The sequence below is a fragment of the Heptranchias perlo genome, chromosome 5, assembly GCF_035084215.1.
Source record: "Heptranchias perlo isolate sHepPer1 chromosome 5, sHepPer1.hap1, whole genome shotgun sequence".
NCBI classification, from domain to species: domain Eukaryota; kingdom Metazoa; phylum Chordata; class Chondrichthyes; order Hexanchiformes; family Hexanchidae; genus Heptranchias; species Heptranchias perlo.
This window is the reverse complement of record NC_090329.1, coordinates 94541471-94563420: the sequence shown is the minus strand read 5'-3', so window position 1 is coordinate 94563420 and position 21950 is coordinate 94541471. Positions and strand designations below refer to the sequence as shown.

The 21950-nt window shown below is 42.5% G+C and overlaps 1 protein-coding gene across 7 annotated transcripts in view; it reads right to left on the bottom strand.

Moving 5' to 3' along the window:
• ahi1 (Abelson helper integration site 1) overlaps positions 1–21950 on the bottom strand; it is a 344784-nt gene that overhangs the window by 104442 nt on the left and 218392 nt on the right. For all 7 annotated transcript variants that reach the window (XM_067984827.1, XM_067984826.1, XM_067984829.1 and 4 more), the window contains one exon: positions 3537–3648. In XM_067984827.1, the coding sequence (XP_067840928.1) occupies positions 3537–3648 (112 nt within the window). The remainder of the gene's footprint in view (positions 1–3536; positions 3649–21950) is intronic.

The window sequence follows — 21950 nt, the reverse complement described above, 5'->3', positions numbered from 1 at the left end:
AATCGGAAAGGCTGTTAAAAAGGCATATGGGATCCTTGGCTCGATAAATAGAGGCACAGTGTACAAAAGCAAGGAAGTTATGCTAACCCTTTATAAAACACTAGTTAGGCCCCAGATGGAGTATTGTGTTCAATTCTGGGCATAAGACTGTAGGAAGGATGTCAAGGCCTTAGAGAGGGTGCAGAGGAGATTTACTAGAATGGTACCAGGAATTAAAGACTTCAGTTATGTGGAAAGACTGGAGAATCTGGGATTGTTCTCCTTAGAGCAGAGAAGGTTAAGGGGAGATTTGACAGAGATGTTCAAAATCATGAAGGGTTTTGACAGAGTAAATAAGGAGAAACTGTTTCCAGTGGCAGAAGGGTCGGTAACCAGAGTATATAGATTTAAGGTAATTGGCAAAAGAACCGGAGACGACATGAGGAAAACATTTTTTAACGCATCAAGTTATCATGATCTGGAATGCACTGCCTGAAAGGGTGGTGGAAGCATATTCAATAACAACTTTCAAAAAAGAATTGGATAAATACTTGAAGTGGAAAAAATTGTAGGGCTATGGGGAAACAGCAGGGGAGTAGGACTAATTGGATTGCTCTTTCAATGAGTTGGCAAAGGCATAATTGGCCCAATGGCCTCCTTCTGTGCTGTATCATTCTATGACTCCATGATTCTATGTCCTTAGCATTACACAAGCACCTGGGTTTCCTCTTTGCAGTGGGCCTGCAATAATGCAGCTCTACACACATTGAGTGCACGCCTGCATTATTTAACTTAGGGCCGACAGGAACTTTTGGGAGCTTATCTCATGCTCTCAGCAGAGTACACTTCCAATACGCTCTGCCCAAACCGCTCTCGGATACACCAGTGGAGAAAACAAAGGGTCTTGTGTGTTCACCAGTTCTGCAACTCTTCCTCCTGCATTTTATAGATGGCAGGTCCCTCCAGGATATCATAAGTTTTTTAAAAACGTTTTTTTACTCAACAAGATGAGGATGCTATTACTGTACTTTCCAATTTTGGTCTCTGGTGTCAACATCACGCACTCCCCTGTCAGATATAGTACAGTTATGATACGGAGTAAAGTGCCTTCTGTCTCATGTAACATGATCTCTCACCTCCAACTTCAGCAGAATATCTCTAGCTCACCAGTGTGACAATTTCCTTTCCCACATCAGATAGCCTCTGAATTTGATTGCCAATTCTATGCAGAATTGAAGGCAGTTTTGTGCTGTGTAAAGAATTGCTGACATGTGGCTCATGTCATCAGTTCTTTTTCCAGGACAATCAAAAGATACAATTAATATGGTAAAATCATTTTGGAACAATATTAAACGTTAAACACCTTTCAGTTTGAAAAAAGACGAAAGGGGCTGAGTAGATACATGCGTAACAGATGAACCAGTCAAAGAACAAAGGTATTCTTATGCCGAATGCAATCAATGTTCATCTACAAAATACAAAGACCATAGGAAAAGACAGCATGGATTGAGAAGTAATTGGTTTCAGAAAACAGTGTGAAGGATGATTCTGGGATTTGTGTTTGATGAAGAATATTGACTTATCTCTCACTTTTAGATGTCGATTGATTTGCTTTACATTTCCACCATTTTGATTTTTTACTTCATATTTCCATAATTCCTGGATTTTCTTTTTAACTAATCAAGTATTGGGATGCATTACCTGACATTTAACTAAAGGTCAAAATAAGTAATTCCAATTGCGTATAGATCTTCCTTGAGTGTGCCGTTTTAGGCACCTACTGTTCAAGATGACACTGACGTGATGGAGAAGTTTCAAAGAACATCAAGGATGACTTTGAGATTAAGGTAGGAAGTGAGACTAATAGAAATGAACTTGTTTTCACTGTAGATAGGACAACATCTGAAACATTAACTTATCTGATCTCTGCACAGTTGCTGACTGACCAGTGTCGAGTGTTTCCAGCACTTTCTCCTTTTGCTTTCTCCACTTGCTCCTGCCGCTGATGAATTACGAGTCTAGTGGCAGGGAGTGCCAATCAAGTAAGCTGCTCTGTCCTGGATGGTGTTGTGCTTAAGTTCTGTTGTAGCTGCACCCATCAGGAGAGTGGTGAGTACTCCATCACATTCCTGACTTGAGCTTTCTATAAGGTGGAGAGGCTTTAAGGGGTCATATGGAATATTCACCATTCGTCTGGATAGGTGCAGCAGCCACAACAATAAATTTATATCTCAGCCTAACATCCAAATATGGAATGACTCAACATACAAATCACACACTTGGTTAATATGTGTGACAGCTGCTTACAACATTAACAGAATATATGGAGCTTTTCACACACAAGTAGTCCTGACCTGATGCTGAATAGTTTGCGCATGAAAAATGGGAGAAGGGAATTGGTTCCAGAAAGAATGTCTTAACTAAAGTAATCATAATAATGCAATTTAATCATAAAATTCTCGACACCATATCAAATTAGGATAATTTGAGTTGGTTTTACTTATGAGTTACTCAAGACTAGTTTTGAAATTAAAACATGTAAGTAGTACACCATGGGATTTTACAAGTCTTCCTTATGTATATTTCAGGGGTTCAGAAAGAGGTCCAGATGCCCAAACAAGGGCTCATCTACTCTGACCTGATGTGGTCTGAAAAAAAAACTATTTTAATTTCAACATTTTGCTGTCTCATTCCCAACATTTCCACAGAAATGTTGACACTGTTATCTGGTTCCTCATTTCATTCATTTTCTTAGAGATTTAGCCACTGTGCTACTGATTAATAAAAATTTCATAACCAATTCCATAATTTGTTCTTGCTTTTTTTGAAGCCAGCTGCTACAACATCAACAATTATTAAATGCTCTTACTTCAAAGTCAGCTGTTACAATTGTCCCTAATTAACCCTAAACCTATTAAACAAACAGGAGGTCCAAAGATGAGCAGTGACTGGCTAACTCTTCTGGCAGCCTGGCTCTACAACCCCTAATTATTCAGTCTGGAATGCTTTACATAATATGGGGTTAAACCACTAGAGGAAGATCTGTGACAGTGATTCCACCATGTAGGATGAATACAAATACACGTGTACAATTAACTTATTAGTCTGAACAGCGATCAACCTTAAAATGCAATCAAAAGGCATTATGTTTTGCAATTAAACAGTTCTTTGTTCACTCAATGTATTTCATTTTAACTAATTTTTAGTGTCTTCACTATGCAAACATCTCTAGGCAAATGTACACATTTTCGCGGCATCTAAATTTTAAACAGCAAAAATCATGACGAAGTTAACTGTAGGATTGTTGTATAGATAGTTTTCTCAACTAAAGATCTTCAAAATAAATTCTAGTCTTAGAAGGACAGATTCTTACACATATTCCCATTCCACTGAAGTGCAGCTTTTGGTTTGTGTTTTGGATACTTTCTATCCCAGGTACGACAAGTACATGAATTATTATAAAATATACAATATATGTTCACCAAAGGTATTTTCAATTTATAAGAGAATGGCAAGTGAAAACCTGGAACTATAACCAAATTAGAAACAATACTCACCAGTCTGTGAGGTCAGCGACTTCTGTGATAACAGCTGAGCACCCACAGTTGTTGGGAGCCTCAGCTTGGAGTGTGGTGACAGCAATGATGGTGCAGGAAGATTTGACCTGGCCTGTAATAGGAAAGGCAAATCAGAAACCAAAGTGCAATTTCCTGGGTTACTCACTGACGTAATCCCTAGTGCATATACTGCTGGTCAGTAAATAACACCCCACTACTTCAGATTATCTCCATGGATTCATTTCTGGTTTTTGTAAAGAGATATATATATTAGGAATCACTTTGAAATCAAAAGATTTTACAGATGCAGTACAAATAATGACCCTCTTTCCCTCAATCGAAAAGCTTAAATTATCTAATTTTTCACATGGCATAATAATGGCTACCTATTCATAATCCTTTCTTGATAAAGAAAAAGCTCAGGAAAGAAAATTACACACAATCCTACAAAAAGTAACATTAAATATTGTCTTGTACAGATAATGTACAAACCTATAAATAAATGGTTTACAGAATGACATGAGGATTGGGAGAGTAGCTATGCATTGAAATACTTTGAGTGTCAAAAGACTGAGCGGTAAACCTAGACATCATTACAAAAAAAGCCCAGCACTTTCTTTAAAATGGTCATGTCTAAAGACAATCTATTGGATAAATGATCAGTTTCATATCAGAGTACATTTAGTCTGCAGAGTTACAGTAACCAGAAAATTTTGCATATGCTGCAAGAATAAAGGCACTGTAATTGTTTCTTCCTTTCTATGGATCAAACATCATCCTAACTACAATGCTCAAGTTAGCAAAAGGTACATCTCCAAATGTAATTTATATCTAAACATTGCCAGAGTTAGGGATTAATACAGAATTTCTCTCTATTTTGTTCCTTTCTGTACCACTAGATCATAAAGTAAATTTGACATTGCAGTTTTCTTTTGCAATAAAGCTTTCAAAATACATGGAAAAGTAATGACAATTTTGTAAATTCACTCAAATAGTGTAAATTGATTCAAAGCATTCCTTTTGTCTTGGTATCTGCCTTGATATAGGCTACATTTTCAATATGTGGGTTTTATACAATTTTACAAAACACAGATAGGAGAACATTACAAACTTTAACGTGAGAGAGTAAGTCAAATTCTTGGCAAATACATTATCTGGAGTACTAATTAACTTAGAATGTAGGAATACTGAAGTTCAAATATAAATTCACACACCAGTGGTGCACAAGTATGAAAGTCTTTTCCAAAAGTGAATAATCATCTAATTGTACTGGCATGATCTTTCACTCTGCGCTGTGGAAGGTTGTGTGTAAATATATCTTGGATCATGCTATACAGTGAAAACCAGACTGTGATAATAAATCTTTAATTTACTGCAGTGAAAATGAAAATCAGATTCGTAAACTGCTAGGATTATTGCCACTACTCTGAATAATCAATTTATAATTGTTTTATGTTTCAAGGCAGCAACATCAAGTTTCAACCAACAAAGGAAACAATTTTTGGACCTGAAACTGGACTAAACAAGATGTTGTCTGGAATTGAACTGCTTTCCAATTCTTGTTTCAAAAGTCAACAGCAGGTTACTGGATTATTAGATTAACATATGAAATGGGTTAAATAGACGTCATGTGGAACCATGGTACCATAATTTCCTGGGACACATCAATGATAATACCAGATTTCCAAACACTGCCCTATCAGTGAAGAGGAATCACCTGTCACCAAAGGCCATCTTTTATTCCACCGGATGGGGGCTTTCTGTTCTCTCCATATACAGTCCAGATCTGGTATTTTTCATTACTTGGACCTCTTGCAACATGCAAGATTGTGTGCTACTTCCCAGTTTTTACCCGATGGCATACATTTATAGACTGAACAACGTATTATCACTCTGACCACAGACCTTGGCACTGGTACAACAAACTGTTCCTCCTTGTTAGCAGCTATGGATTAGTTTATGTAAGAGGAAAAAAATGCAGTCACCAAAAAAAGTTCAACCAAAAAACAATATTTCATTTAACAATATTTATTGCTTATAAGGAATATCAGTGACTTTAAATTAATGGACAGGATTCTATTTATTCTACACCACTGCATAACACAGAAACAGGGCGAGGAATAGACACAAATGATGCAGCACAAGATTGGCAAAAGGATTTAGATTGGTTAAGCAACTGGGCAGACACGTGTCAAATGAAACATAACACTTACAATGCATGGAATTGAATTTGCACAGGGAGACTTAGACCAAGGAATAACAGCAGGCACATTATTTTCAATGCCCAGACTACGCGCCACATTTCATGGCCTGACTATAAAGATGCAGAATGGAAGCAATGTTCCCCTTGCCACTCCTTTTTTGATGACAGCATTTTGTCTTTTATGGATTAACGGCCACTAACCAGAGGGGGCAATTTGTTGTCCCAGTGCCAGTCAGTGTACTAGCAATCTCATCTTCCTGGACACTCAGCAGCCCTCTGGTCCGAATACTGACAAACAACCTCAGAGCTTTGATGTCTCCTCCATTTTCTTTGGCACTGGCCTGTTTTTTTCCTCTCTCTAGTTCGGATTGACAGGCCCACCGCGTTGCCAGTATTTTCTATTTTAATTTCAGACCTGATCGTCAGGCTGTTTTCAATTTCTTCCATTTCTCGCCTTTTTCCTCGGGTATGAATCATAGATAGTTACGGCACAGGAGGAGGCCATTCGGCCCATCGAGTCTGTGCCGTCCAAAAAAGAGCTATCGAGCTTAATCTCAGTGCCTCTCACTGTCTTAGCTATTCACACATGCTTTGTTTCTTTAATTTTCTTAATACTTCCCTATTGTCTGAGATAACTTTTACATAATCTTTTCTCCATCAAAGTCTCCTGTTTTTCTTTTAAGCAGGTTACAGGTTAGTTAACAGATACTTTGGACCTGAAATTTTACTGGTTGGTGGGAGGAGGAGGAGGAGGAGGAGGAGGAGGAGGAGGAGGAGGAGGAGGGGGAGGGAAGCTTGGTTGCGGTGGGGGGGAACCCGGAAATCCCGGGCACGCGGAGGTCCTACCGAATTTAATGGCAGGACCTCTATCATTTTAAAATTCCATTTCCCATCCAGCAGCCGGCTAGATTGACAGGCAGGGTGTTGGAGGCCGGCACTCAGGAAGGAAAGATCAGGGGTTGGTGGGGTCAGAGCACAGCAATTGGGAAGGATGGAAGGAAAGATCAGGGGTTGGGCCGGGAGGGGGTGATGGCTGATTGCGGCAGCAAGGAGAGGCTGCGAAGGGCAGAAAGTTTGCTCGAGGGCCCGAGGGGAGCATTCCTGCTCCTCCTGGCCCACAAGGAGTGCTATAAGAAGCACTTACCTTCTGCCGCTATCTGCTCCTGTCTCCATTTCACTGCCAGGTTTCCCAAGCCCTGGGAAAGATGGCCGGCAACTGTTAAATTTAAATCAGGCTCCCAGAGTGTACTGTGGGAGCCTGATTTAAATATTATAATGAATTGTCCCACCTCTCCAAGACGGGACCACAGGCACACTATGCAACTCGTCACAACAGGCGCCTATGCGGTGGGTTGGGATCACGTTTTACAATTTAAAATGTTTACCCCCCACTGACAACATGGGTCGGGGGTGGGGGTAATATCGAACCCTTCCTCTGTGCTTTTTCTCCCCACATTCTATTAAATTGCTCACTCATCTTTCATTTTTCAGTTCTGAGGAAGGTCCTGGCCCACAACATTGGCTTGTCTGTTTTCTCCAAATTTGCTGACTGACCTGCTGTGCCTTTCAAGTATTTTCTGTTTTTGTTTCAGATATCCAGTTTTTTGAGTTAATTTCCCCCATTTTTCTGCTTTTTCTCTGATGCACTTCATACCCTTCCACTTTGTTGGAGGTTAGAGATGGGGCTGTAGTTTGCAAAGACAGAGGTGTAAAGGAATATTATTCATATACCAGTGGGAGGTAGATATTTGGTACTCAGAAGTACTAGAGGAGTCATGGGTATAGGTGCACTGGGGGATGTTCCTAGGGTTTGGCAGCATTGAGGAGGGGTCCTATTATCCGGCATCACTGTGGTGACATCATCCAAAAATACAATGTCAGGTTCCACATGCACACTGACGACACCCAGCTTTACCTCACAACCACCTCCCTCAACCCCTCCACTGTCCCGGATTTGTCACGCTGCTTGTCTGGCATCCACTACTGGATGAGCAGAAATTTCCACCAACTAAATTGTTTCCACCAACTATTATTGGGAAGGCTGAAGCCATTGTTCTTTGGGCCCCGCCACAAACTCTGTTCCCTAGCCACCAACTCCATCCCTCTCCCTGGTCACTGTCTGAGGCTGAACCAGACTGTTTGCAACCTTGGTGTCCTATTTGATCCCGAGATTAGCTTCCAACCACATATCCACTACATTACCAAGACCACCTACTTGCACCTCTGTAACATAACCCGTCTCTGCCCCCTGCCTCAGCTCATCTGCTGCAGAAACCCTCCAGAATTGACTATGCCAATGCTCTCCTGGTCAGCCTTCCATCTTCCACCCTTCATAAACCTGGGCTCATCCAAAACTCTGCTACCCGCATCCTAACTCGCACCAAGTCCCGTTCACCCATCACCCCTGTGCTTGCTGACCTACATTGGCTCCGGTCTGGGAAAACCTCAATTTTAATATTCTCATCCTTGTTTTCAAATCCCTCCTCAGCCTTGCCCTCACTGCCACCTCCCCCCCCCAATCTCTGTAACCTCCTCCAGCCCTACAACCCTTTGAGATCTCTTCACTCCTCCAATTCTGGCCTCTTGCGCATCCCCAATTTTAATCGCTCACCACTGGCATCCATGCCTTCAGCTGCCTAGGCCCAAAGCTCTGAAATTCCCTCCCTAAACCTCTCCGCCTCTCAAGCTCACTCTTCTCCTTTAACACGCTCCTTAAAACCTACCTCTGAACCCTGTCCTAATATCTCCTTATGTGGCGCAGTGTAAAATTTTGTTTGATAATGTTCCTGTAAAGCACCTTGGAACATTTTACTACATTAAAGGCGCTCTATAAATGCTAGTTCTTGTTGTTGTTGGAAGGGGAAACCAGAATTTAGCAGTTCTGCAAGAAAAGGAACCTAAAGTTTGATTGTGGGATTTGGTTTGCTCGTGGATTTAGTGTCTGTCAGCAGAGAAGGAACAGAGGAACAGGTGTAGGCCATTCAGCTCCTCAAGCCTGTTCTGCCATTCAATTAGATCATGACTGATCTGTATGTTAATTCCATCTACTCACCTTGGCTCTGCATTTCCTTAAACCCTTACCCAACACAAATCTATCAATCTCAGTTTTGACATTTTCAATTGACCTAGCCTTAACAGCTTTTTGGGGAAAAGAAGGTTCCAGATTTCCACTACCCTTTGTATGAAGAAGTGCTTCCTGACATGACCCCTGAATGTCCTTGCTCTAATTTTAAGGTTATGCCCTCATGTTCTGGACTCTCCCACCTGAGGGAAATAGTTTCTCTCTATCTACTCAATCAAATCCTTTAATCATCTTAAGCACTTGGAGGGGGAAGGGGGAGGATCCAGTTGTCATGGTCCACGTAGGAATGAGGTTCTGCTGAGGGAGTTTGAGGAGCTAGGGTCCAAATTAAAAAGCAGAACCTCAAAAAGGTAGTAATCTGTGGATTACTACCTGAGCCACGCGTAAACTGGCATAGGGACAAACAGATTAGATGGTTAAATGCGTGGCTGAAAGAGTGGTGTGGGAAGCAGGGGTTTCAATTCATGGGGCACTGGCAGCAGTACCGGGGAAAGAGGGAGCTGTTCCGTTGGAACAGGCTCCACTTAAACTGGGCTGGGACCAGTGGCCTGGCGAGTCGAATAACTAGGTTGAGGAACCAACGAGGCAACAGGGTATTTTAGATCTAGTATTGTGTAATGAGACACGGTTAATCAGTAATCTTATAGTTAAGGATCCTCTGGGGCAGAGTGATCATAACATGATGAATTTCACATTGAGTTTCAGAGTGATGTAGTTAAGTCCGAAACTAGGGTCTTAAATTTAAACAAAGCTAATTATGTAGGTATGAGGGGCGAGTTGGCTAAGGTAGATTGGGAAATTAGATTTAAAGATATGATGGTAGATAAGCAATGGTGAACATTTAAAGAAATAATTTATCATTCTCAACGAATTTGCATTCCCTTGAGGAATAAAAACTCCATGGGAAAAGTGATCCAACCGTGGCCAACTAGTAAAGTTAAGGATAGTATTATATTAAAAGAAGAGGCTTACAATGTTGCCAAAATAGTAAGCCTGAGGATTGGGAGGGTTTTAGAAATCAAGAAAGGATAACCAAGAAATTGATCAAGAGGGAGAAAATTGAATGAGAATTTAATTAGCTTTGTTTAAATTTTAGACCCTAGTTTCAGACTCATCTACATCAGTCTCAGACTCAATATGAAATTCTATCATATTATGAGCACTTTGCCCCAGAGGATCCTTTACTATAAGATTACTAATTAACCCTGTCTCATTACACAATACTAGATCTAAAGTATTCTGTTGCCTAGTTGGTTCCTTAACCTATTGTTCTAGAAAACTGTCTCGAATGCATTCCATAAATTAGCAAGAAATATAAAAACAGATTGTAAGAACTTCTACAAGTATGTAAAAAGGAAGAGATTAGCAAAAGTAAACGTGGGTCCCTTAGAGGCAGAGACAGGAGAAATTATAAATGATGAATAAGGAAATGGCAGAGATGTTAAACAAATATTTTATATCTGTCTTCACAGTAGAAGACACAAAAAAATACCAGAAATAGTGAGGAACCAAGGGTCTAATGAGAGTGAGAAACTTAAAGTAATTAAGATTAGTAAATAAAAAGTACTGGAGAAATTAATGGGACTAAAAGCCGACAAATCCCCTGGACCTGTTGGCCTACATCCTAGGGTTTTAAAAGAGATGGCTGCAGAGATAGTGGATGCATTGGTTTTGATCTTCCAGAATTCCCTAGATTCTAGCACGGTCCCCGTGGATTGGAAGGTAGCAAATGTAACCCCACTATTCAAGAAAGGAGGAAGAGATAAAACGGAACTACAGGCCAATTAGCCTGACATCAGTACCGGGGAAAATGCTACAATCTATTAAGGGCATGGTAACAGGGCACATACAAAATCATAATATGATTAGGAAGAGTCAACATGGTATTATGAAAGGGAAATCATGTTTGACAAATTCATTACAGTTTTTCTGAGGGTGTAACTAGCAGGGTAAATAAGGGGGAACCAGTGGATGTAGTATATTTGGATTTTCAAAAGGCATTCGATAAGGTGCCACACAAGAGTTTGTTACAGAAGATTAAGGGCTCATGGGATTGGGGTAATATATTAGCATGGATTAAGGATTGGTTAATTGACAAAAAACAGAGAGTAGGAATAAACAGGTCATTTTCATGTTAGCAGGCTATAACTAGTAGGGTACCGCAAAGATCAGTGCTTGGGCCTCAGCTATTTACAATCTACATCATTGACTTAGATGAGGGGACCGAGTGTAATGTAACCAAGTTTGCTGACGATACAAAGCTAGGTCGGAAAGCAAGCTGTGAGGAGGACGCAAAGAGGCTACAAAGGGATATAGGCAGATTAAGTGAGTGGGAGTATAATGTGAGGAAATGTGAAATTATCCACTTTGGTAGGAAGAATAGAAAAGCAGAATATTTTTTAAAAGGTGAGAGATTAAGAAATGTTGATAGTCAGAGGGATTTGGGTGTCCTTGTACATGAATAATAGAAAGTTAACATGCAGGTATAGCAAGCAATTAGGAAGGCAAATGGTATATTCGCCTTTGTTGCAAGAGGGTTGGAGTATAAGAGTAAGCAGGTCTTGCAGCAATTATATAGGGCTCTGGTGAGACCACACCCGGAGTACTGTGTACAGTTTTGGTCTTCTTACGTAAGGAAGGATATACTTGCCTTAGAGGGGGTGCAACGAAGGTTCACTAAATTGATTCCTGGGATGAGAGGGTTGTCCTGAGGAGAGATTGAGTAGAGCGGGCCTATATTCACTGGGGTTTAGAAGAATGAGAGGTGATCTTATTGAAACGTATAAAATTCTTAACATGTACTCTGTCTAGCCCTCTGAGAGGCTGTTTCTTCTGGCTGGAGAATCTAGAATTAGAGGTCATAGGGGGCTAAATTAGATTAGGCCGTAAACCGGGCATGGGTACCGCGGTCCGCGACTAACCTGTGCCCGGTGCTTCCTGCTCAGGCAGGACGAGGCATTCGTCCAACTCAGTACTTACCTGAGAGCAGTGTTGCAAATCAGAAGATTCAAGGACATTTGCACTTTTCACCAGCAGGGAGAGCCCCAATCTCTTAAAGGCAGGATGTCCATATGACAGCCTGCCAAAATCTCTTGAAGGTAGCCGGTACCTGTTATTTGCTAAAAATAACAGTCTGCTGTTTGCATGGAGTCTGAACAGAGATCAGACATTGCACACGTAAAACACAGATGCAGGTTCTATCCCGATATTTACAAACTGTTGAGTTATGTTAAAACATTGAATAAAGGTTGCGTACTACTAAATCCCACATCCTCCAATTTGCATCGCCAGACCTCACCAATCTGCCAATCTGAGTTTGTACCAAGCCTGCGAGAGTGCGTGCAGCAAGGTTCTCTGCTGATGCACTAGAGGCCTTGGTGCAAGGGGGGTATCCATATCCGCAGTTTCGGGGGGGGGGGGGGGGGGGGGGGGGAGGGGGGGGGGGGGGGGAGGGGGAAGCAAGAGGCCCTCCAGACATATGCTCAAAAGGCATTGGGAGGCATAGGGGACGTAGTCAATGCCAGGCGCATAGCACCACAAACATGGACGCAGTGCAGGAAGAAGTTCATTGCTTTGACATGAGTGGTCAAGGTGAGTGAGGTCAACTGTCAAGTGGCATCTCCTATCAACTGCACCACTAGCTGCATCCACTGCTCCACGCACTATACCCCCCCATCACCCACATACCAACAAACTCTTTACATCAGTACTCAACTCTTCCAATTAGATGCTTCCCCTCACCCTTACACATTACCACTGTTACAAGCCGCGCAACCACAACTCACAGGCCACACACAATGGCCGCTATTCAACCATGACAGGCACATCACTCAGATACACGTCCCACTTACAGAAGGTGGCGCATAACAGGAGGCAACAAGTGGCAGTGGCATTTAGCCCCTCGAGCCTGTTCCGCCATTCAATGAGATCATGGTTGATCTGTGACCTAACTCCATATACTCGCCTTAGCCCCATATAACCTTAATACCCTTGGTTCACAGAAATCTACTAATCTCAGATTTAAAATTCACAATTGAGTTAGCATCAACTGCCGTTTGCAGAAGAGCGTTCCAAACTTCTACCACCCTTTGCATGTAGAAGTGTTTCCTAACTTCACTCGTGCATGTCCTGACTCAAAATGTTACGCTATGTCCCCGACATCACTGTGTCCTGGGCCCTTCGCAGGACCTGATGTAACGTCGTTGGTGGTGGGATACCTGGTCAGACAAGGTATACCTGCCTGACACTAGTGGCTGTGAGGCCCACCTGGAAGTCCAGATAGGCATCATGGTACAGACCCCCAAAGGTGAAGAATTTTGCTTTAAGTCTAAAAGCTTCAACCTAAAGGGGCGGAGGGAGCAACAGATTATTCTTTCCTGGGTGGGGGGAGGGGGAGAAACACATGGCACTTTCCCAATCTAGGCACTCGACCAAATTCTCTTCACTTTTTAGCATGTAGACATTCTAGATGCGCCATTAGTGACGTGGGCATCCACACCGGCATGCAAACTAGGGAATGGGTTTGGCGTTTAGGCAGGATGAAAGCTGATGGCCTCGACTGTTCAATACATCCCTCAAAAAACTGCTAGCCACCTCTCCTCCCAATCACCACCCCCACCTCAGTCTCCCCTCATGCTCGTGCCATCACCATTACCATCCTGCCCTGCTCCACACTGATAGTTGACTAAACACCTAGCAGTTGGCACCAGTGAGTGTCACAGGAGGCCAATGGCAGGAGCAGGGTTCAGAGGGGAAACTGGAGCAGTTAGGTAACTCAGAACGGGGTGAGGGGGCTTGGACCATGTTTCTCTGCTGAGTCATCACGACGAATGCCATGGGAGAGATTGAAATATATTTTTAAATTTCGTTACATTGAAAGAATTAATTAAAATCAGAATAGTAATCTAATGGTAAAATTCTGTACACTATTAACAACACAAGACATCTGATAAGTAATAAAGGATATTTATCCATTTTAGTATAGATACATCTTTTATTAGTTACATAAGGTACTGTCCATAAAGTATGTATGCCGAAACGGGGAGGTGTGGGGAGGGCGGGGGTTTGACAAAGTATATAACTAAAATCTTAAGGGGAGCTTTAGTCAAAGTGTAGATGCAAAGTCCTGAATTAAGGTGAATCAAGGTCACACAATCTGTCAGGTCGTTGATCATTCCTTAATTAGAAAAGTTAGGAAATTGTTAGCTATCACAAGTACCAATTGTAGTACCATATAATAGCTTTACATATTGTGCATTACATGGCATTTGTGCCACTCCATGTGGTGTAATATAATTTTGTACCATCACAATTTTTTTTAGCTCTAGCATATAAAATAAAATCCAGTGTCAAGCAAGATCTGAACAAATTTCATTTAGTTTCTTGGAAAGGTTATGGTCTTTAAAAAAAAGTACATGAATATGCTAACAGAATATGGCTTTTCTTCATTGTACAGTTACTAAATTAAATATTATCTTCTAAACCTTCATGTTTTATGTTATGCAAGCTTTTCTTGGCACAGATTAAATAAAATGAAGCAATTACCATTTTCGAAATATACTTGAGAAAAAAAATTGCTTAATTGACTCTATATAAAATTCTGTGGTTGTGTAATAAAGGTAACTATCACCTGGACATTTACACAGCTTGTTCCTATCACTACCATAAAAGCAGTCAGAACTCAACAGAACTACTTTCAAGACAGGTCCTGGATTGTGCAATAGTATAGATGTATAATTGTCTATATTAGACAAAAGGAACAATGTTCAAGAACAGCAGATGCCAAGTTCTACACAGAATGTTTTGCATTTCTTATTTATATAATGCAAATAATGTAAATGACATTGAGTTCCAAAAATGTAAAATTTCCATACTGAAACAATTAAGTTTGAAGTCTGAGAAAAAAAACAAGATGTTTTTTGAAAAAAAAATACAGATCATGTCTGTGCCTCATTACATCAACACCAAACATTTGACCTTCAAAAGCAGATACTAATTTGCATAAACTTGCAAGTCAAATTTTCTGTCATTCTTTACCTGTTATCAGAGCACAGCCTTCCACTATTAGTCTTCTTACAGTTGGCATTCATTGCCTCAGGGCTATTCCCTTCCCTTCTCATTCAAATCATCCTTTTAATCATACTTCATAAATTTTGATAGACTGCAATTCATTGGCTCATTCTGAAGAAAACCTTCTCAGCAAAATATAGCTAGAAACAAGCTGTATATTGAACACCTAATAAAAGATATTTCATTGCACTGCTGAAACTCTATGCCAACCATAGTAATTACACCACCCAAAGGATTTCATTCCAATTCACATATTAACCCTATGAAAATATATAGCTACATTTAAATTTTTTTTTAAGCAGCAAAGATCCATCACCAATTTATTTTTCTTTATTTTATTTCCCTGCACCTCACACCACTGTCAAGGAAGCAGACAAGCATTAGACCTGATCCTATGCCTCTGGTAACAGATGACTGAGTGACTGGGGGAGGAGGGAATTTTAACTCCCAGGACGGGCGGTTAAATTCTTAAAAATGGGAAACCCGACCCCAGCCCACCACGAACGCACATACTTCCGGTTCAACCTGGGCAGGTTGTGGGGCTGGCGAGTATTCCGCTCAAGAGGTGGGTCGGTAATTAGAATATTTTAATGAGGCTGCACGTCTCAGATTTTAGAATTTATTTGAATTTAACGGCTGCAGGCCAGGTTTCCCAGGGCTCGGGAAACCCGGCTGCTAAAGGGAGATGAGAACGGCCGGATCCAGCAGATGTGTGCTTTTCCAACACTGCTTGTGGACCAGGAGGGCTTCCTCCCCGGCAACCACCCCCCCCACCCCCACCCCCACCCCCACCCCAAGCTAACCTGCTACAATCGACTTCCCTCCATGCGATCGGCAAACCCTCCCCACCCACGTGATCCGTGTCTCCACCACCTGCGATCAAGCATCCTCCCGCCCGCCCCGCCACCGCCCGCCCCGCCCGTGCCCCCCCCCCGCCCCCCCAATCTCTCTCTTCCTCCTATCTGGTCCCTGGCTGCGGCATTCTACAGCAGGCCTTCCTGCCCAGCAGCCAGCCAAGCCTTCAATGTGGCCAGCTGCATGGGTGGGAAACGGAGGAAAAAAATTCAAACGCCATTAAATTCACACTATGTCTGCCATTCTCGTATTTCCGGGTTTCCCGGCTGCTGAAAGTCGCACCCGCTCCCTCCCCGCCTCCTCATAAATATCAAGGCCTCTGTCTCTTTAATACGTCTCTGTGGGAAAATATTTTCCCCGATAGTCCAGCTCTGATCGAGAACCTGTGGAGACTGTAGAGATGAATTCAATACAAGGTCAGCACACTGGTACAGATTGATATTGATACAACATATTGGAGTTGTACCAATAAGCTACTGTAATAATTACCAAAACATTTTAACTCTTTCTCCCCACCACTAAGAGAAGGAATGCTTGGGTGGCTCCCAAGTTGGCTGCTCACGACTGAGTTCTTATTTGCAACTCCATCTGTGGCCATCCGCTGCTCTTCCCCTCCCCTCAGTCTCCTCCTCCCCATTGCTTAAGATCCCCTACTCCTTATAGTAGGTATATTTTAGCTCAACCGACATTAAAGCTATTTATACCATTCCTCTCCCCTGACCATGTTTGCTCTGTGTTTCTTTCAGCAGCCGAGACTCTGCTCACATTGGATTTCTTGGACTCTTCGCTAACAGCACTACACTTCTCTACTGGACTGCGTTGTATGCCTTGGTTGCTGCAATTCTGCTCTACCACTCAGATTCAAGTTTAATGTAACTGGCTCCAGCCTAGAATGTCCATCCTCCACCTTTGTAAACAATTTTACAACACCAAGTTATAGTCCAGCAATTTTATTTTAAAATAAAATTTAAAATAAAATTGCTGGACTATAACTTGGTGTTGTAAAATTGTTTACAATTGTCAACCCCAGTCCATCACCGGCATCTCCACATCATCCTCCACCTGTTGGACTTCTGCAATGTAATCCAATGCACTCCTGTTTCTGATCTTTACTCTGCTGGGTGAAGGGAATCAAGGGATATGAGGATCGGGCAGGAAAGTGGAGTAGAGGTCGATGATCAGCCATTATCTCAATGAATGGCAGAGCAGGCTCGAGGGGTCATATGGCCTACTCCTATTCCTTTGTTCTTATGCTGTTCTGGGACCTGGGCAGAAAACTACTTTCTCCGGGCTAAATTCCATTTCTCCGCTGCCTTCAGGGCCTTACTTTGACCTCACCTTTTTAAAAAAATTTTTATTCGTTCACGGGAAGGCCGGCATTTATTGCCCATCCCTAATTGCCCTCGAGAAGGTGGTGGTGAGCCGCCTTCTTGAACCGCTGCAGTCCGTGTGGTGACGGTTCTCCCACAGTGCTGTTAGGAAGGGAGTTCCAGGATTTTGACCCAGCGACAATGAAGGAACGGCGATATATTTCCAAGTCGGGATGGTGTGTGACTTGGAGGGGAACATGCAGGTGGTGTTGTTCCCATGTGCCTGCTGCTCTTGTCCTTCTAGGTGGTAGAGGTCGCGGGTTTGGGAGATGCTGTCGAAGAAGCCTTGGCGAGTTGCTGCAGTGCATCCTGTGGCTGGTACACACTGCAGCCACAGTGCGCCGGTGGTGAAGGGAGTGAATGTTTAGGGTGGTGGATGGGGTGCCAATCAAGCGGGCTGCTTTATCTTGGATGGTGTCGAGCTTCTTGAGTGTTGTTGGAGCTGCACTCATCCAGGCAAGTGGAGAGTATTCCATCACACTCCTGACTTGTGCCTTGTAGATGGTGGAAAGGCTTTGGGGAGTCAGGAGGTGAGTCACTCGCCGCAGAATACCCAGCCTCTGACCTGCTCTCGTAGCCACAGTATTTATATGGCTGGTCCAGTTAAGTTTCTGGTCAATGGTGACCCCCAGGATGTTGATGGTGGGAGATTCGGCGATGGTAATGCCGTTGAATGTCAAGGGGAGGTGGTTAGACTCTCTCTTGTTGGAGATGGTCACTGCCTGGCACTTATCTGGCGCGAATGTTACTTGCCACTTATGAGCCCAAGCCTGGATGTTGTCCAGGTCTTGCTGCATGCGGGCTCGGACTGCTTCATTATCTGAGGGGTTGCGAATGGAACTGAACACTCTGCAGTCATCAGCGAACAATTTGTTTGCCGCATTTCCTACATTACAACAGTGATTACACTTCAAAAGTACTTCATTGGTTGTAAAGCACTTTGGGACGTCCAGAGGTCATGAAAGGTGCTATATAAATACAAGTCTTTCTTTTTCTCTGCATTTTCTGAAGGGCTCATTGGAGGCACATGTCACCTTACGAGCTCATTACCAAATTCCCCATTCTCCTCACATGCTAGCCTTCTTGACCAGTGTGCCCACTGGAGTCAGGGACTTCCTTTCCATCCCACTCACCCTGCCCACCAATGCCCACTTGAACACTGCCGGCGGATCAACAATCACCACGCCTTTCCGCAATTACCTCCAAAATGTCCATTCACTTGCAAACAAGACTCTTGCCATCTAAGGCCTTATTGTGGATGATTGTATTGAAATCCTGGCTTTTCCTGAAACTTGGTTCACGAAACTGGCTATACTTTCCAGCACCATTTCCTGCCCAAATCGTTACAACGGTGATGATGGTCACACCTTGGTCTCTCCCATTACTGTTCTGGCACCTTCTCCTCCCTTGAGCATCGCATCCTGTTCCATTGAATGTCATCACTCCAAGGAACCATGGAAGTTTACAGCACAGAAAGAAGCCAATTGGCTTGTGTCTGCACCAGCTTTTCTACAGAAATCCAAAACTAATCCACAGCTTGCTCTCTTCCCATAGCCGTATATCCATCTCCAATTATACAATACAATAAATATTTATACAATTTTGCCTTAAAAGATGCAATGGTCTCTGCCTCAACCATTTCCTGTGAAAAAGTATTCCATGATCCAACAACCCTCCCCTCACCACTCTCCTCACTATCTTAGTGATTAATTTAAAATTAATTATCTCTCATTATTGTCAGCCCAACCAAAGTAAGTCATTTCTCCCTATTCTCTCTTTCAAAACTATTCATAATTCTTCTCTTAGCCTTCTGTACGCCAGTAGAAATAGTTCCAGTATCTCAAGTCTTACATCTTAACTATTATTTCTTATCTTAGTATCATCCTGGATCTACATTGTACACTCGCTATGGCTTTAATGTCATTTCTCTAATGGGGCATCCAAAACTGTACACAGTACTCCAACTGTGGTCTAACCAATGTTTTGAATAACTTCATCATCATTGTTTCTTTACTCTTGTACTCTATGAGCTTATTTTTAAGCTTCAAAATTGGGGGGGGGGGCAGGGGAGAGAAAGTGGGAAGGGAGAGCAGGGGGCGTTGGGGGAGGCAGGAAGGGAGAGCAGGGGGGGGTTGGGGGAGGCGGCGGGGAAGAGGCACAGGTGGAAAAGGTAATATAAATAATAATTCTAAAACAAACAAAAAGGAAGAGGGTAGAGTAATAGTCAGAAATTATGCTTTAGGCACCACAGGTAAAGGGAAGACTAAAAAGATATTAAGTAATTAAATCAGAAGAAATAAGAAATGTGAGAGAAAAGCATTAGAGCAGAAGGACAGGTTAGGGTGTGTGGCCCAAATCAGCGCTGCTGAAACAAACAATTAAATCCCCAGGGCCTGACAATCTACATCCCAGAGTACTAAAGGAAGTGGCCCTGGAAATAGTGGATGCATTGGTAATCATCTTCCAAAATTCTATAGACTCTGGAACAGTTCCTACAGATTGGTGGGTGGCAAATGTAACCCCACTATTTAAAAAAGGAGGGAGACAAAAAACAGGGAATTACAGACCAGTTAGCCTAACATCAGTAGTGGGGAAAATGCTAGAGTCCATTATAAAAGATGTGATAACAGAACACTTGGAAGGCATTAACGGAATTGGACAAAGTCAGCATGGGTTTATGAAAGGGAAGTCATGCTTAATAAATCTACTGGAGTTTTTTTTTTTGAGGATGTTACGAGTAGAATAGGGGAGAACCAGTGGATGTGGTGTACTTGGATTTTCAGAAGGCTTTTGATAAGGTCCCACACAAGAGGTTAGTGTGCAAAATTAAAGCACATGGGACTGGGGAGAATATACTGGCATGGATTGAGAATTGGTTGACAGACAGGAAACAGAGAGTAGGAATAAATGGCTCTTTTTCCGGGTGGCAGGTAGTAACTAGTGGGGTACCGCAGGGATCAGTGCTTGGGCCCCAGCTATTCACAATATATATCAATGATTTGGACGAGGAAACTAAATGTAACATTTCCAAGTTTGCAGACGACACAAAGCTGCAGTGGAATGTGAGCTGTGAGGAGGATGCAAAGAGGCTCCAATGTGATGTACACAAGTTGGGTGAGTGGGCAAGAACATGGCAGATGCAGTATAACGTGGATAAATGTGAGGTTATCCACTTTGGTTGTAAAAACAGAAAGGCAGATTATCTGAATGGTGATAGATTGGAAAAAGGGGAGGTGCAACGAGACCTGGGTGTCCTTGTACATCAGTCGCTGAAAGCGAGCACTCAGGTGCAGCAAGCAGTTAGAAAGGCGAATGGTATGTTGGCCTTCATTGCAAGAGGATTTGAGTACAGGAGTGGGGATGTCTTACTGTAGTTATACAGGGCCTTGGTGAGACCACATCTGGAGTATTGTGTGCAGTTTTGGTCTCGTTATCAGAGGAAGGATGTCCTTGCCATGGAGGGAGTGCAACGAAGGTTTACCAGACTGATTCTTGGGATGGCAGGACTGACGTATGAGGAGAGATTGGGTCGACTAGGCCTATATTCACTGGAGTTTAGAAGAATGAGAGGTGATCTCATCAAAACATAAAATTTTACCAGGACTAGAGACTAGATGCAGGGAGGATGTTCCCGATGGCTGGGGAGTCCAGAACCAGGGGTCACAATCTCAGGATTGGGGGTATGCCATTTAGAACAGAGATGAGAAATTTCTTCACTCAGGGTGGTGAGCCTGTGGAATTCTCTACCACAGAAGGCAGTGGAGGCCAAGTCATTAGATGTATTCAAGAAGGAGAGAGATATATTTCTTAATGCTAAAGGGATCAAGGGATATGGAAAAAAAGCGGGAACAGGGTACTGAGTTAGACGATCAGCCATGATCATTTTGAATGGCGGAGCAGGCCCAAAGGGCCGAATGGCCAACTCTTGCTCCAATTTTCTATGTTTCTATGTAAACGCATGGAGTATACGGAACAAATTCAATGAACTGCAAATTCAATTTAGAGGGTACGGCATGGTAGCCATTACTGAGACATGGCTGCAAGATGGTCAGGACTGGGATCTGAATACACCAGGTTATAAGGTCTACAGGAAGGATAGAGAAACTGGTAGAGGGGAAGGAGTAGCCTTAGTGATTAAGGATGAAATTACTTCAATGATAAGAGAGGATATAATGAGAGGTAAGCAGGCAGTGGAGACTTAATGGGTAGAATTAAGAAACAGAAAAGGATTTAAGACAGTAATAGAGTTGTGTATAGGCCCTCTGGCAGCAGCTGTGATGTGGCAGAGTGTATAAATGCAGAGATTAGACAAGCATGTAGCAAAGCAGAGCAGTTTAAAATGGGGGATTTTAAGTTTCATATAGATTGGGATAAGCAGGCGAGCTCATGGTCACAAAGGTAGCAAATTTCTTGAATGTTCAGGACAGCTTTCTGCAACAATATGTCCTAGAACCAAAAAGGGGGCAGGCCATATTAGATTTAATAATAATGAGCCAGATTTAGTTAACAGCCTAACTGTGCATAGAATCATTGAAAGGTTACAGCACGGAAGGAGACCATCTGGCCCATCGAGTCTGCGCCAGCTCTATATGCATGAGCAATCCAGCTAGTCCCACTCCCCCAGCCCTATCCCCGTAGCACTACACATTTTTTTGTTTCAAGTACTTATCCAGTTCCCTTTTGAAGGTCATGATTGAATCTACCTCCACCACTCCCTCGGGCAGTGCATTCCAGATCTCAACCGCTCGCTGTGTAAAAAGGTTTTTTCTTATGTCATCTTTGGTTCTTTTCCCAATCATCTTAAATCTATGCTCTCTGGTTCTTGACCCTTCCGC